General features: G+C 44.5%; 1 protein-coding gene across 1 annotated transcript in view; it reads left to right on the top strand.

The window, feature by feature from the left end:
• The first annotated feature begins 707 nt into the window (after nt 1-707).
• LOC117412018 (dedicator of cytokinesis protein 11) overlaps nt 708-17,700 on the top strand; it is a 116,810-nt gene continuing 99,817 nt past the window's right edge. The window contains exon 1 of the mRNA XM_058988990.1: nt 708-992. Coding sequence (XP_058844973.1) covers nt 891-992 — 102 coding nt within the window. The 5' untranslated portion in view covers nt 708-890. The remainder of the gene's footprint in view (nt 993-17,700) is intronic.

Below are 17,700 nucleotides of genomic sequence, written 5' to 3'. Positions count from 1 at the left end.
GCTGTGAACACAGATACACACACACACACACACAATACTGCTGTGAACACAGATACACACACACACCGCACAATACAGCTGTGAACACAGATACACACACACCGCACAATACAGCCGTGAACACAGATACACACACACCCCCCGCACAGTACTGCTGTGAACACAGATACACACACACACCGCACAGTACAGCTGTGAACACAGATACACACACACCCCCCGCACAGTGCAGCTGTTTTCCTTTCAGACTATTCTTTCGTTCACAATAATAGCACGTTTTTAAGAAATTAATGTGCCGGGGACATACATATAGTTGGTATGTTACAAACCTTGCCAAGAAGAAAATATTCTTACACATTTTATTCTAGTGGTGCCAGTTCTGAAGATCTCATTCTAAAATGGACAGCTGCCATCGTTACAAGCTTTAGATCCACAGAACTGGAGATTGTTATTTCTAGTTGTGTAACAGTTGTGATCCTTTCATAAAGCAACGTCTCTTAGAAGATTATTAAAGAAAAAGGCCAGCTTGTTGGCTTGGCTAATTTGAGCCTTCAAATTAAGTTTCTTAGTTGTAGTTTTGTAACATGACCTGTGAACTGGAGTAACGTGTTCCCTCATTGTATGCACGAATGCTAGCGGTATGACACAAAGCCCGCCTGCACCCCCTCTCCTGCAGGCACATTGAAGAAGCAGCAGCAGCCGAGCTCTCCGCTGTGCCTATTCACGAGTAGTAAGCCTGCCTCGTGACTCGGGCTACTACGCCGCTGCAAGACTCCCCCATCTGTCACAGCATCGAGCACCAGTGCTTCACTGTGCAAGCTGGACTGGATTCCGAGTCAGGGCACTGACTTCAGTGATTTACAAAACACATACAGTAACGAAGCAAGAATATGTCTGAAGTTCGGAAATTTACTAAAAGACTGAGCAAACCGGGAACAGCGGCGGAGCTGAGGCAAAGCGTCTGTGAAGCGGTGCGGACCTCTGTTATTGCGGTAAGTATAGTACTAGCAGCCTGATACTACCGTACTGTAAATGACTCTATAGTGCAAGCACTGAGGAGACGAGTCCTGCATTATCGATATTGAACCAGCGCCCACGGGCTGCACACAATTAGAACACATCCTGTAAAGAATTCAGTATATATTCAATGGATTCTCTAAAGGTGCTTGAAATCGTTTTTATGATGCAAACGGAGGGTGTTGCAACTTTCACTGAAGTCTTGTCATCAGCCGCAGGGTATCTTTTTATATTGCGAGGTTTCTGATTACTATTTCTCTAATGTACAAATAGAGAGATTTGAGAGAATGATTTATTCATGTCTTTATTTTAACAAAATGGAGAGCACTTGCTGGTATAACAACCGTAAAGTAATGAAATTAATCTCGACGCATTGATTTGGTGTAAAGCGTGTTTTTGTCAGCTAGCGAAGTTGTCATTTTACCCACAGCTATTTATAATTTAATTTCCTTCCCTTAGGCCGAGTACTGTAGTCAGTTTCACTTCTGCAAAGCAATAGACGTAACGTTATTTTCTTTATTCCTCTGATTAATTGATAGAGGGAGATCATATCAGTTGTGTTCCGTGTACGGACTGTTCCATTGTTTCTGTTCAAGGAGGAACACCCGCAGAGTACGCCGCTGCTTCTCGGGTTCATGTTCCTGGATGTTGCCTCATCATTTCAAGTGATGTGATGGAACCAGTTGTGCTTTTCGTTTGAACACTAGAGCCGTTTACTTCTGCTTTGAATAGCAACATCAATATTTTATTAAAGGAAATAATGGAGAACAAACAACACGTGCATTTATGTGTTTATTTTTTGATCAACCCCGTCATACTGGACAATTTTCGTTGATAATTTATAAAAATGATGTTTATGCGCTTTGAAATACTCGTTTATCGGGGTGGGTTTGTAGATACAGCCTGTTCTGTTCTGTGTGCTTCCTGCCTGCCCGCCTTCTTTACTAATCATACTGAAAGTGGTTTCTGTAGCATTCTTAGTGTGACAGGCTGTATCGCAACAGAGACTATGCGAGGGTGATTGGTGTTTGGCGGTAACACATGGCAACATGTTATAAACATGGCACATGTAGCGCAATACGTTCTCCTCGCTGGTAGTCATAAAGTACTACCGGTGTTACTGCGCTTGCTCCTGCATGTCTAAATAACTTCTGCTAAGAAAGCAGGGAAACGCCCATTCAAATCTGATACATTACGCTGTTTTTTGTCTTTTACATCTTTTTAAATTTAACGTATCATATGTTCCAGTCTTTGACATCGTTTTAATATAATTTATCATATCTAGAAAAGAAAATAGTATGCACAAATTTATCATATGCAATACATTGGGTCTTGTACATTTTTTTACTTTGCTCTGAAAATTTTGCTCTGAAATTTTTTTTTTCTTTTAAGGAAATTGGTTGTCTGTTTCCAGTTTAAGTTTGCAAAAAAAATTGTATAATTAACAGAAAATATACAATAGCAAAACACCTATCAGATTGCACCTGTACCAAAATCTGACGAAGTACCACTCAGTCTGACAGCATACCACTTTCTGACATTACACGGGTCAAGTTTTGTACGTGTACCACATTGTGACGACAAACCACTTTCTAACACTACATGGTAATAAAAGGGCATGTCTCCAAACTCTATACATTAGTGAACAGAACTACAAAGTGGAATTCTGAATAGAATACATCACCTATTGACCATCTCATCAATGGTTAGCTCCTAAAATTTGGGAAGTACTAAATCCACCGACAGTAACAGTTATATCCTGGGAAAGGGCTGTCAGGCCAGGATTGAGGGTGTGATGCTAACAGTAGGGATCATAGAACATAAGAACATAAGAACGTTTACAAACGAGAGGAGGACATTTGGCCCATCTTGCTCATTTGGTTGTTAATAGCTTATTCATCCCAAAATCTCATCAAGCAGCTTCTTGAAGGATCCCAGGGTGTCAGCTTCAACAACATTACTGGGGAGTTGGTTCCAGACCCTCACAATTCTCTGTGTAAAAAATGCCTCCTATTTTCTGTTCAGAATCCCCCTTTATCTAATCTCCATTTGTGACCCCTGGTCCTTGTTTCTTTTTTTCAGGTCAAAAAAGTTCCCTGGGTCGACATTGTCAATACCTTTTAGGACTTTGAATGCTTGAATCACCGCGTAGTCTTCTTTGTTCAAGACTGAATAGATTCAATTCTTTTAGCCTGTCTGCATACAACATGCCTTTTAAACCCGGAATATTTCAGCACTGGGGGTCTTGGTAACCTGCCCCCCCCAGTTCACTCTGGATCCCAATCCTCTTCCCTGGTGTATAACAGACCTCGAGCACTCTCCCACCAAACCCCAACCTTGTCATCCATATTCCCTCCCATGTTTCCACCCTTCGCTCTCTTGTTTTGTTTTCTTTGGGTGGACACAGGAGGGGAACAAATCAGCTTGCAGCAGGAAAATGTTACCAATCGATTCTTCCGCTGCCCCAGTGGTCCTACCGGAGACTGCTCCCACCTTTTTATTTATGGCTTTTTCAAAGTGTGGCCAGTCTCAACCTAAAATAACCCTAGTGACCACCACGATTACGTGCCGTGTCTGACTCCCAGCAGTCACGTATATTTAGTGGTGGGATATGTCCTGGTTTCCCCATGGATATAGGAGTTGACCACCCAACCCAGTGCCTGCCAAGACACCCCCACCAAGAGAGCCTCCTCAATTAAAATGTGCTTGCATCCTGAGTCCACTAATGCGTGGGTGCTCACATTACCAACCCGTACATCAGCAATGCAAGGTTCCCCCAACCATTACCCCTGGACTTACCTGCCACCAGTGTCAGACAGTGCAAGGTCGCCCTGTCACAATATCATATATATGAAAAGAGATGTGTCATATGGTAGTGCATGCAATACATACAGTGCCTTGCGAAAGTATTCGGCCCCCTTGAACTTTGCGACCTTTTGCCACATTTCAGGCTTCAAACATAAAGATATGAAACTGTAATTTTTTGTGAAGAATCAACAACAAGTGGGACACAATCATGAAGTGGAACGAAAGTTATTGGATATTTCAAACTTTTTTAACAAATAAAAAACTGAAAAATTGGGTGTGCAAAATTATTCAGCCCCTTTACATTCAGTGCAGCAAACTCTCTCCAGAAGTTCAGTGAGGATCTCTGAATGATCCAATGTTGACCTAAATGACTAATGATGATAAATAGAATCCACCTGTGTGTAATCAAGTCTCCGTATAAATGCACCTGCACTGTGATAGTCTCAGAGGTCCGTTTAAAGCGCAGAGAGCATCATGAAGAACAAGGAACACACCAGGCAGGTCCGAGATACTGTTGTGGAGAAGTTTAAAGCCGGATTTGGATACAAAAAGATTTCCCAAGCTTTAAACATCCCAAGGAGCACTGTGCAAGCGATAATATTGAAATGGAAGGAGTATCAGACCACTGCAAATCTACCAAGACCTGGCCGTCCCTCTAAACTTTCAGCTCATACAAGGAGAAGACTGATCAGAGATGCAGCCAAGAGGCCCATGATCACTCTGGATGAACTGCAGAGATCTACAGCTGAGGTGGGAGACTCTGTCCATAGGACAACAATCAGTCGTATACTGCACAAATCTGGCCTTTATGGAAGAGTGGCAAGAAGAAAGCCATTTCTTAAAGATATCCATAAAAAGTGTCGTTTACAGTTTGCCACAAGCCACCTGGGAGACACACCAAACATGTGGAAGAAGGTGCTCTGGTCAGATGAAACCAAAATCGAACTTTTTGGCAACAATGCAAAACGTTATGTTTGGCGTAAAAGCAACACAGCTCATCACCCTGAACACACCATCCCCACTGTCAAACATGGTGGTGGCAGCATCATGGTTTGGGCCTGCTTTTCTTCAGCAGGGACAGGGAAGATGGTTAAAATTGATGGGAAGATGGATGGAGCCAAATACAGGACCATTCTGGAAGAAAACCTGATGGAGTCTGCAAAAGACCTGAGACTGGGACGGAGATTTGTCTTCCAACAAGACAATGATCCAAAACATAAAGCAAAATCTACAATGGAATGGTTCACAAATAAACATATCCAGGTGTTAGAATGGCCAAGTCAAAGTCCAGACCTGAATCCAATCGAGAATCTGTGGAAAGAACTGAAAACTGCTGTTCACAAATGCTCTCCATCCAACCTCACTGAGCTCGAGCTGTTTTGCAAGGAGGAATGGGCAAAAATTTCAGTCTCTCGATGTGCAAAACTGATAGAGACATACCCCAAGCGACTTACAGCTGTAATCGCAGCAAAAGGTGGCGCTACAAAGTATTAACTTAAGGGGGCTGAATAATTTTGCACGCCCAATTTTTCAGTTTTTTATTTGTTAAAAAAGTTTGAAATATCCAATAAATTTCGTTCCACTTCATGATTGTGTCCCACTTGTTGTTGATTCTTCACAAAAAATTACAGTTTCATATCTTTATGTTTGAAGCCTGAAATGTGGCAAAAGGTCGCAAAGTTCAAGGGGGCCGAATACTTTCGCAAGGCACTGTAGCAGAATGGGTATCATATAATGAAAATATATATCAAATAGTGAAGTTGATCAAACACAGAGCTAAATGGACATAACATGTAGCAGTCAGTGGATATAATATAGCAAAATAGATACAGCATATAGTGAAAGAGATAGAACATAGCAAAGGGGATACAATACGTAGCAGAATGGATAGCAAATGTAGCAGAATAGATGTACCAAATCCATTTTGCCTTATGTTCCCTGCATTTTGTTATACTTTATATGCATTTTGCTTGGTGTTGTGTCCATTCACTATGTGCGATACACAATGTGGTACAGTATATGTTCAAGTTCTCACTTCAATTTGAATGGCCTCTCATAGTGCTGAGTGACCCCCTTCCCTAACAGCTGAATAAGAGAATACTGGGAGAATTCGAATGTCAGTCATAGTGTACGTTTTATAGTATATTACTATGCCGTTTAGGATTTTAATTTCTGTTTGCCGTTTACACATTTAAACCCTTACAGCCTTAATTAAAACGTTATTTGATAAATCATGTTATAATTTAAATTACGCAGCTGTGAAATACTTGCTTATTTGAACTTCTATTATTGTGTAAAAATTCAAATGAATCGTTTGGTACAACAGTATTAGTCTGCAATCATATTGCATTGTGTAATGGGAATGTGTGCAGGGCATTTTCATTGAGAGCACAGATCAGGAAACCTGCGCTCAGCCACCACACTTTATTATCAAGCCCTAAAAAAGGATGCTGAGTGGAAATTAACATCTGCAACACTGATAAAATATATTAGAGCTCAATATCGATTGTGAGGATGGGTCTGCAGAAGAAGGTATATCTTAAAGGGTACAGAAGGACCTTTTTATTTTATTGTGTTACATGTTCCCATGTGTTGCAACAACTGTTTACATAAGGTGTGTGTATTGTTTTAATTTTATTAATTTTTTTACATTTTGACTACTTTTTTAAACTTTTAAACGTTCTGAGAGGTCCATGGGGGTACATGGGAAGCCATCTTGAGGCAGGGAATGCAATTTAAAAGTTTAAAAAAGGGGTGTCACAAAGACGGCTGCAGTGGGTGACGTCAGACCAGAAACAGGAAGTAACAGACAGAGACAGTGAGGTTGGTGAAGCTGAGCACTTGGTTGTGCTCAGCATTTAATAATTAAACAGAAAATAAAAAGGTTGTAAACATACAAAAACACAGGACACGGCACTTTACGCCAAAATAAAACAGACAAAGAAAACGCACTAACACTTAACAAACGGTGCACGGAGAGACAAACAAACATGGTGAGTACAACACTATATTTACGTTTATTTATTTTAACTCCTCTCTCTCTCTCTCCCGTTCTCCACTCTCGAACACACAACCCCGAGTGAATGAAAATGTGTCTATATATACTGTTGTGCTGGGATTCAATTACTAATTAATTATTCACTTGAATCCCAGCATGTGAATTCATTACATGCAACCCCGTGCTCACATATTACATTTAACCAGCACGTGAAGTGATTTGTGCCCTCCTCGTGCCTAAATACAAATCTACATTTTTAAATACACGTGAAACACAGACCCGTTTATATCCCGTGTACCAATCTTTATACACCAACATTAACACACGCACCATACAACACATAACACACAAATGCACACAGGGGCGGGGCACATTGCCACATATACCCCCCCTTGTGCGCAGCACACATGGCCTCAACGGCCACCTCCCCCCTTAAAAACCCAGCAGTCCAGGACAAAGTCTCGGGCTGGGAAGGGAGGCTTCAGTGGGCCCATGGCTGGCCATTCTGTCAGCACCCCTGCCGGTAGTGGCACGGCTGACAGCATGCTGGTCCACTCCTGCAGCGAAATTCTGCTGGTCTCCTGACCTCTCCCCCTTTCTTCGTAGCCGGTAGCTCCCCTTGGTGGGGCTCCGACCACAGTACTTCCGGCAGCGAAGAAGCTGCAGTGGGAGCAGGTCTCCAGACCTCTCCCACGATCTCCGGCAGCGAAACTGCTGCAGTGGGAGCAGGTCTCCTGACCTCCCCCACCTTCTTCGTGGCCGGCAGCTCCCCTTGGTGGGGTTCCAGCCACAGTACTTCCTGCTGCGATGCGGAGCAACAGGCAGCCCCAGGCGATGCGGAGCGGCTGGCAACCCCAGGCGATGCGGAGCGGCTGGCAACCCCAGGCGATGCGGAGTGGCTGGCAGCCCCAGGCGATGCGGAGCAACAGGCAGCCCCAGGCGATGCGGAGCGACAGGCAGCCCCAGGCGATGCGGAGCAACAGGCAGCCCCAGGCGATGCGGAGCGACAGGCAGCCCCAGGCGATGCCAGACAGGCATCCTTGGGCGCAGCGTGGCAAGCATCCTTGGGCGAAGCAAGGCAGGCATCCTTGGGCGAAGCGAGGCAGGCATCCTTGGGCGAAGCGAGGCAGGCATCCTTGGGCGAAGCGAGGCAGGGAGTCAGGACAAGCTGGGGTGCGGGTGTTGGCCCTCTTCTCGGCCTCTGCGGCCAGGCGGTTCTTCCCCGTGCTTCCCTCAGCAGCCTATGAAAGGGCTGCTGAGGACTGCCAGCATCTAGTCCTGGTCCTTCTGGTGAAGGGAGAGGCAGCTTCTGCTCCTCTCCCCCTGATGGTGATGGAGGCAGAGGCAGCTCCCGCTCCTCTCCTCGTGATGGTGGGGAAAGTGAGACCAGCAGGCATTCATCCTCTGCTGTTGGAAAGGGACCCAGCAGGTATTCTTCCTCTGCTGGTGGAGATGGGGACAGCAGGCATTTTCCCTCTGCTGGTGGAGATGGGGACAGCAGGCATTCTCCCTCTGCTGGTGGACATGGGGACAGCAGGCATTCTTCCTCTGCTGGTGGAGGTGGAACCAGCAGGCATTCTTCCTCTGCTGGCAGCTTGGGTCCTAGGGCTGTGGAAGCCCTGACTTCCCTCTCTTTGGGCTGTGGACGCACTGACTCCTCCCTTTTGGGCTGTGGACACACCGACTCCTCCCTTTTGGGCTGTGGATGCACCGACTCCCCCCTCTTGGGCTGTGGACGTTCGGGCTCCCCCCCACTCAGGCGTAGGACGTTCGGGCTCCTCCCACTCAGGCGTAGGACGTTCGGGCTCCTCCCCCATCTCTAGGAAGGTGCAGCTGGCCATGAATCCTCCTGCTGGAGACCCGGCTACCTGGGCTGCTGTTCCACTTATAGCTGCCTCCAGGTAGCTGAGGACAAACTCCACACCTTCCTCCCAGGTGCTTAGGGTGTGTTCCCTCTCATAGGCCTCCCATCGCTCCCTGTCCATCAACCACAAGATCCGGATGGCTACTGGCATAGACTGGGCCTCCAGCCCAGCATTTTCCAGGATCCAGTCCTGTAGCTTGATGTAGTCATCTGCCATTGCACCCCCACTTTTTTTTTTTTTTGGTAGGTGTTTTTTTTTTTATTCCTGTAGTACTCTCTCTGGCCTGAGTCTGGAAGCGCTGTCGTCCCAGTTCTGACACCACGTGTGACAGGCTGGCTGTAGGGAGGAACTCAGACCAGAGAGAGAGAAACACACAGACAGACAGTGGTGATGAGTAGCTGAGTGCAAATGGTAGCACTCAGCGTTTATTAACAAAATAAAAAGGTTGTAAACATACAAAAACACAGGACACGGCACTTTACGCCAAAATAAAACAGACAAACAAAACGCACTAACACTTAACAAACGGTGCACGGAGAGACAAACAAACACGGTGAGTACAACACTATATTTACGTTTATTTATTTTAACTCCTCTCTCTCTCTCCCGTTCTCCAATCTCGAACACACAACCCCGAGTGAATGAAAATGTGTCTATATATACTGTTGTGCTGGGATTCAATTACTAATTAATTATTCACTTGAATCCCAGCACGTGAATTCATTACATGCAACCCCGTGCTCACATATTACTTAACCAGCACGTGAAGTGATTTGTGCCCTCCTCGTGCCTAAATACAAAACCTAAAAACACAGACCCGTTTATATCCCGTGTACCAATCTTTATACACCAACATTAACACACGCACCATACAACACATATCACACACATGCACACAGGGGCGGGGCACATTGCCACAAGGGGTCAAAATGTAAAAAAAAAAAAAATTTAAACAATACACACACCTTACGTAAACAGTTGTTGCAACACATGGGAACATGTAACACAATAAAATAAAAAGGTCCTTATGTGCCCTTTAATTCACCTTCAGTTATGGGAACGTCTCGGGCTTGCTTTTTCACCCAGCACAGCTTGGCCTCAGTCAGAACAGCAGCTTGTTTCCAAGATTCTACCTGCAGCTCTATTGCTGTCCAGACCACCCCGAGGAGCGGGGCTGTGTGCAGGTTAACACTGCTGTCCAGACCCCCATGAGGAGCGGGGCTGTGTGCAGGTTAACACTGCTGTCCAGACCCCCCCCCCCCGAGGAGTGGGGCTGCGTGCAGGTTAACACTGCTGTCCGGACCACCCCAAGGAGCGGGGCTGTGTGCAGGTTAACACTGCTGTCCGGACCACCCCGAGGAGCGGGGCTGTGTGCAGGTTAACACTGCTGTCCAGACCACCCCGAGGAGCGGGGCTGTGTGCAGGTTAACACTGCTGTCCGGACCACCCAGAGGAGCGGGGCTGTGTGCAGGTTAACACTGCTGTCCGGACCACCCCGAGGAGCGGGGCTGTGTGCAGGTTAACACTGCTGTCCAGACCCCCCCCCGAGGAGTGGGGCTGCGTGCAGGTTAACACTGCTGTCCGGACCACCCCAAGGAGCGGGGCTGTGTGCAGGTTAACACTGCTGTCCGGACCACCCCGAGGAGCGGGGCTGTGTGCAGGTTAACACTGCTGTCCAGACCACCCCGAGGAGCGGGGCTGTGTGCAGGTTAACACTGCTGTCCAGACCACCCCGAGGAGCGGGGCTGTGTGCAGGTTAACACTGCTGTCCAGACCACCCCGAGGAGCGGGGCTGTGTGCAGGTTAACACTGCTGTCCGTACCACCCCGAGGAGCGGGGCTGTGTGCAGGTTAACACTGCTGTCCAGACCCCCCCGAGGAGCGGGGCTGTGTGCAGGTTAACACTGCTGTCCAGACCCCCCCGAGGAGCGGGGCTGTGTGCAGGTTAACACTGCTGTCCAGACCCCCCCGAGGAGCGGGGCTGTGTGCAGGTTAACACTGCTGTCCGGACCACCCCGAGGAGCGGGGCTGTGTGCAGGTTAACACTGCTGTCCAGACCACCCCGAGGAGCGGGGCTGTGTGCAGGTTAACACTGCTGTCCAGACCACCCCGAGGAGCGGGACTGTGTGCAGGTTAACACTGCTGTCCGTACCACCCCGAGGAGCGGGGCTGTGTGCAGGTTAACACTGCTGTCCGGACCACCCCGAGGAGCGGGGCTGTGTGCAGGTTAACACTGCTGTCCAGACCCCCCCGAGGAGCGGGGCTGTGTGCAGGTTAACACTGCTGTCCGGACCACCCCGAGGAGCGGGGCTGTGTGCAGGTTAACACTGCTGTCCGGACCACCCCGAGGAGCGGGGCTGTGTGCAGGTTAACACTGCTGTCCGGACCACCTCGAGGAGTGGGGCTGTGCAGGTGCTGCTGCTTGCAGAGCCCTGTCTTTCCACCTCATCTTTCCTTCTAATCCGAATAGGTTTCGAGTCTTGAGGCATGTTTTAGATCATTGTCTTGCTACAGGACAAACCTGTCAAAATGACTGGAGCGGTCAGTGTTTGATTACCTTTTAAAACATATCTGGTACTGTACTGGATACCAGCGTGAATAGCCTTGGTCTGTTACAAACATATTACCTAATTCACACAAATCCCCAAAATACATCATTAGAACAAGTACTGTAGAGGAAGCAAGAAAAGAAGAATATGTCACTACCAGGCATATAAATTTACAGCAGTTTAGGGTATTACTGTTTGGGTTGAGATTATTTTCCCTATTTGTTTACAAATACTTTACTACAACAATACACTATAGAAAGCATTGCTAATTATAGCTGTACATTATAGATTTCAAATGTACATTTCAGTTGTTCACTATGAAATATGGAGTAGTATTAGCCTTGCAAGACCCTGTCACAACAGCAGCCTTGGATTTCTAAGGTAAGCAGCCTAGCTGACAGAATTTCTGATGCAGTTCTTTTTGCAGAGGAGTTGTGGTTTGTGGTTAGCTCCCCGCCCAAAAGCATGACAGGAAGTTCAAATGAAACAGCCTTTTTTACTTAAACAGCACCGAGAACCCTGTACACTGTAGCAGGTTCAGAGTAATGATGCGAGATCTTGATAGAATCATCCTAAAGATGTTACACCTTTGAATTTGAGCTTTCAATATCTGAGTATCTGTAATAAATATTAGTTTGCCCTATTAACAGATCTTTAAAGGTGCAGTCAGTGATCCCTACATTTTTAAGAACATAAGAAGAACATAAGAAAATTTACAAACGAGAGGAGGCCATTCAGCCCATCTTGCTCGTTTGGTTGTTAGTAGCTTATTGATCCCAGAATCTCATCAAGCAGCTTCTTGAAGGATCCCAGGGTGTCAGCTTCAACAACATTACTGGGGAGTTGGTTCCAGATCCTCACAATTCTCTGTGCAAAAAAGTGCCTCCTATTTTCTGTTCTGAATGCCCCTTTATCTAATCTCCATTTGTGACCCCTGGTCCTTGTTTCTTTTTTCAGGTCAAAAAAGTCCCCTGGGTCGACATTGTCTATACTTTTTAGGATTTTGAATGCTTGAATCAGATTACCGCGTAGTCTTCTTTGTTCAAGACTGAATAGATTCAATTCTTTTAGCCTGTCTGCTACGACATGCCTTTTAAACCGTGGATAATTCTTCTTTGCACTCTTTCTAGAGCAGCAATATCTGTATATTTTTGTAACAAGGTATATTTTTGTAACGAAGTGACCAGAACTGAACACAATATTCTAGGTGACGTCTTACTAATGCATTGTAAAGTTTTAACATTACTTCCCTTGATTTAAATTCAACACATCTCAAAATATATCCGAGCATCTTGTTGGCCTTTTTTATAGCTTCCCCGCATTGTCTAAATGAAGACATTTCTGAGTCAACACAAACTCCTAGGTCTTTTTCAGATTCCTTCTTCAATTTCAGGATCTCCCATATGATATTTATAATGCACATTTTTATTGCCTGCGTGCAGTACTTTACACCTTTCTCTATTAAATGTCATTTGCCATGTGTCTGCCCAGTTCTGAATGCTGTCTAGATCATTTTGAATTGCCTTTGCTGCTGCAACGGTGTTTGCCACTCCTTCCTTTATAATGTTTCTATATTTCCAGAGGAGAAAGGTTGTTTAGCAAACGTTGTGACTGGGTGTCCACAGAGCTTCAAGGAGGCAAGGGTTCCTGCTGCAGCTGGTCTAGCAGGAAATGCAAACTACCTGTCCAGTCTCTGATGATTCAGGGAACACAGAGGGCAAAGCTAATGCATTACCTATTCACCCAGGAATCACATTCTGAAAAGTACAACGATTGTACTGCGGACTGTGGGGCAAATATTCAAAGGTCTTGTGAATTTTCTCATCTTTCTCGCTACTCTGCTTGCGTTGTGTATGTTTTGCGTAAAATCACAAGTGAGTGAAATCTAAAAGAGTTGCGGAGAAACTGCAATTATCACAGCACTGCGGAAATTAATAAATTAACATGAATTAACACAGGAAATCAACCACAACTCTCTCTTGAGGTACAGAACCATCGCAACTTTTTGCAAAGTGAAGATGCATTATTTGGGTTTGATGAGGCATAGCCCCAGCACCTCTTCAACTGTGAAAGTTAAAAATGTCATTAAATGTTTTGCTCTCAAATGCGTTTTCTTACAATTCTCAACACAGTTTTATCCATTCTGCAAGTTCTTTCATGCGCTAAACAGAGACAGTCCACTGCCAGGGACATTTAATTACAGTGCCTTGCATAAGTATTCACCCCCCTTGGACTTTTCCACATTTTGTAGTGTTACAACCTGGAATTAAAATGGATTTAATTAGGATTTTTTGTCACTGATCTACACAAAATAGTCCATAATGTCGAAGTGGGGAAAACAATCTACATATTTTTCAAAATTATTTACAAATAAAAAACTGAAAAGCCTTGCTTGCATAAGTATTCACCCCCTTTGCTGTGACACCCCTAAATAAGCTCTGGTGCAACCAATTGCCTTCAGAAGTCACATAATTAGTTGAATGGAGTCCACCTGTGTGCAATTAAAGTGTCACATGATCTTAGATTAAATACACCTGTTTCTGGAAGGCCCCAGAGTTTGTTAGAGAGCATATCTAAACAAACGGCATCATGAAGACCAAGTAGCTATCAAAACAAGTCCGGGATAAAGTTCTGGAGAAGCACCAATCAGGGTTGGGTTATAAAAAAATATCCCAAACTTTGAACATCCCTTGGAGCACCGTTAAATCCATTATTAAAAAATGGAAAGAATATGGCACAACCGCGACTCTGCCTAGAGAAGGCCGTCCACCAAAACTCAGTGACCAGGTAAGGAGGGCATTAGTCAGAGAAGCAACCAAGAGGCCAGTGGTAACTCTGAAGGAGCTGGAGAGATCCACAGCTGAGATGGGAGAAACCGTCCATGGGACAACTATAACCCGGTCGCTCCACTAAGCTGGGCTTTATGAAAGAGTGGCGAGAAGAAAGCCATTGCTGAAAAAAACCCATATCAAATTCCGTTTGGATTTTGCCAGAAGGCATGTGGGAGACAAAGCAAACATGTGGAAAAAGGTTCTCTGGTCTGATGAGACCAAAATTGAACTTTTTGGCCTTTAGCACAAAACCAACACTGCTCATCACCCTGAGAACACCATCCCCACGGTGAAGCATGGTGGTGGCAGCATCATGTTATGGGGATGCTTTTCATCGGCAGGGACTGGGAAACTGGCCAGGATTGAGGGCAAGATGGATGGAGCCAAATAAAGGGCAACTCTAGAGGAAAACCTGTTTCAGTCTGCAAGAGACCTGGGACTGGGGCTGGGAGCAGGACAATGACCCTAAACACACAGCCAAAGCTACACTGGAGTGGTTTAAAAACAAGAACCTGAATGTCTTAGAATGGCCCAGTCAAAGCCCAGACCTCAATCCTATTGAGAATCTGTGGCAAGACTTGAAAATTGCTGTTCACCAACGGTCCCCATCCAACTTGACAGAGCTTGAGCAATTTTGCCAAGAAGAATGGGCAAAAATTGCAGGATCCAGATGTGCAATGCTGGTAGAGACTTACCCAAAAAGACTAACAGCTGTAATTGCTGCCAAAGGTGCTTCTACCAAGTATTGACTCAGGGGGGTGAATACTTATGCAACCAACAAATGTCTTTTTTTTTGTTTAATTAACCTTTGTGTCACAATAAAAAATATTTTGTACCTTCAAAGTGTTAAGTATGTTGTGTAAATCAAATGGTAAAAATCCCAATTAAATCCATTTTAATTCCAGGTTGTAACACTACAAAATGTGGAAAAGTCCAAGGGGGGTGAATACTTATGCAAGGCACTGTACTTTACCAGTTACATGCCATAAAGATGACACTGGCTGCGAAAGAAGGACTGTAACTCTATTGTCATTTTGAATTTGATTAGAAAATGATTAGCAAATTCCTACACTACTTGGTTTGATTGAATGAGTAGTACACAACAAGCTTCAATATGAAAGCTGAACATTCATTTCAATAAACAACAAGTTTTTAATGAAAACAAATATTGTAGTCTACTTTACTAAAGTGAAAACTGGCGTCTGTTATTTTTAAATACCACTGCTTCCAATTATACTACTGCTTAATAACAGGAACAGCATTTTTTTCAGGGATGGTGTTGAACTTAAACGTGTTCATGCCTGCCTGTACCCCTACCCCCATGCAGGAACATTGCCTGCTGACTTCCCCTATTCAAAAATATATAAAAACAGTAAGAACAGTCTGGTTCTCACTTTCCTTTTTCAGTGAATATAATTGAATTAATACAGACTAAATAAACCAAGCTAACAACTATCTTGCCTAAATAGAAATGTATATATTTATTTATTTATGGATTTTCTTTTTTCTTGCAATCCACAAACTGCGGGTTCTGCTGCATTCACAGCGCTGATAATGTTAGATATAACTAGATATTACTACAGCGCGGACCATGGGTCAAACCAATGTTTGTGTAGCAGGGCTTGAAATTAACTTTTCCATAGGTCTGAAACAACTTGCCTCATGAGTGAAGATATAGCTTCTGAGATGTGTTGGGCATCTGCCCTCTCCACAGTCTGCATGCCCACACACTGCACAGTCACCTGTCTTCTCCACAGACTGCATGCACACAAACTGCACAGTCACCAGCCCTTTCTGGCAGAATCATATCTATACCAGCTCCTCTTCTATGACAGCGCTATCGGCTGAACCATGTGACATCACTGACAGGAAATGTGCACCTTTTATTTTCTCTTGTAGCTGCTTTCTTTCTACCTCAGCAGTGTAGTGCAGAAATACTCTTGCTTGTTTTTCATTCCTAAAAATGTTTGTTAAAAAATTAGTTTGCTTACTGTACTATATTGCTGTGTCTTGATAACATTTTATGTTGTTATGTATTTCTAAAGTAACCGGTGTTACCGGACTGTTAAATGATTTAATCAATACGCTTCTTTAGAGCGATGTTTCTGCGCATGCACGGGACACTGCTCAGAAAATAGCATTTTTCATAATAACTACGTATTGTCATAATTTGCTAATGTTGCCGTTTTCTTCAAAAGGCCTTGGGCAAGTGTGAAATCTACTTCAAATGTTTTGTGCATTTTTTTAACATGGCGAAAACCAGCAACATTTCGTACGCCTGCATTAACTCTCCATAGAATTGTTTTGCATAACTCTCTATATACCACAATGCTTTGTACGCAGTGAGACGGAAGTCTCCATTGAAAACACTGTGTAACAAATTATTATTTTTTTGTTCCTGGGTAGTAAGTGTTATTTCCTAATTGCTTTTGTGACCAGGACAGTGATATTTTGAAATTTACCTATTTTCCAGAACATTCCAGATAGATTCAGTGCTGAGTAAACTTGGAGTAACTTCTAGAACTTTCTAGAACTTTCCAGTAATATAAATAGTAGTATAAATACAGGGGCCTTAAGCCCACCAGTTCAGTTTAGTTCCAGCTGCCTAAGTGGATACATATCTGCATTTTTCTGAGATGGCATCAAGAGGCTGCAAGCATCCGGCAGACGCATTTTGCTATGTCTGCGGCCAATTTATCAAGACAAGAGCGAAAAAGTACTCCGTGGAAGCATCTGCTAAGATGTGTGAGGCCTACAAGGCATATTTCGGCATGCTTGTCGGGGATCAAGACAAACCCTGGGCACCTCATTTCACCTGCGAGCACTGCAAAAAAACTCTGGAAGGTAAGATGGACAATTGTTGCTCGGAATTTTATGTTATAAAATTTGTTAAAATTTTTAAAATTGTAAAAGTTTTTAATTTTAAAATGTTTTACAATTTTCAATGTTATTGAAAAAATATATCATATATGAAAAATGTTGCGAGAATCTCTTAGACATTAGTCATGGGTGAAATAAATGTATTTTTGTAGGATGGTACAGAGGGGAAAAGAGAGCCATGAAGTTCGTTATCCCAAGAATTTGGCGGGAACCCACTGACCATTCAAGCAACTGCTACTTCTGCATGGTGGACCCTACCAAACGTCGGACTGGCAAGAATGCACCTGCTATCACGTATCCGGACCTTCCTTCATCCATCGCCCCGGTGCCACACTGCCATGAGCTCCCCGTACCCACTCCTCTGGAGAGAGAGCAGCCGTCTTTAGAAGAGAGCAGCAAGTCAGAGAGCGAGGAAGACGTTGTAGATCCAGATGACAATTTCAGAGGTAGAGCTGAGGAGAGAAACCCATACTACCCCAACCAAAAAGACCTCAACGACTTGATTAGAGATCTTGGTTTCACCAAGTCCAATGCCGAGCTTTTGACGTCTAGGCTCAAGCAGTGGAACTTGTTGGATGAAAGTGTGCAAGTCGCAGATCAGAGGAAGCGTCACCAACCTTTTTCCAGCTTGTTCACCTGTCAAGATGGGCTCTGCTTCTGCCACAATGTGACCAGTCTGTTCGAGGCAATCGGAATCGCCTGTAACCAGAATGAGTGGCGCCTCTTCATTGACAGCTCATCCAGGAGCCTCAA

The sequence above is a fragment of the Acipenser ruthenus genome, chromosome 16 (assembly GCF_902713425.1).
Source record: "Acipenser ruthenus chromosome 16, fAciRut3.2 maternal haplotype, whole genome shotgun sequence".
NCBI classification, from domain to species: domain Eukaryota; kingdom Metazoa; phylum Chordata; class Actinopteri; order Acipenseriformes; family Acipenseridae; genus Acipenser; species Acipenser ruthenus.
This window is presented reverse-complemented; position numbering and strand designations above follow the sequence as displayed.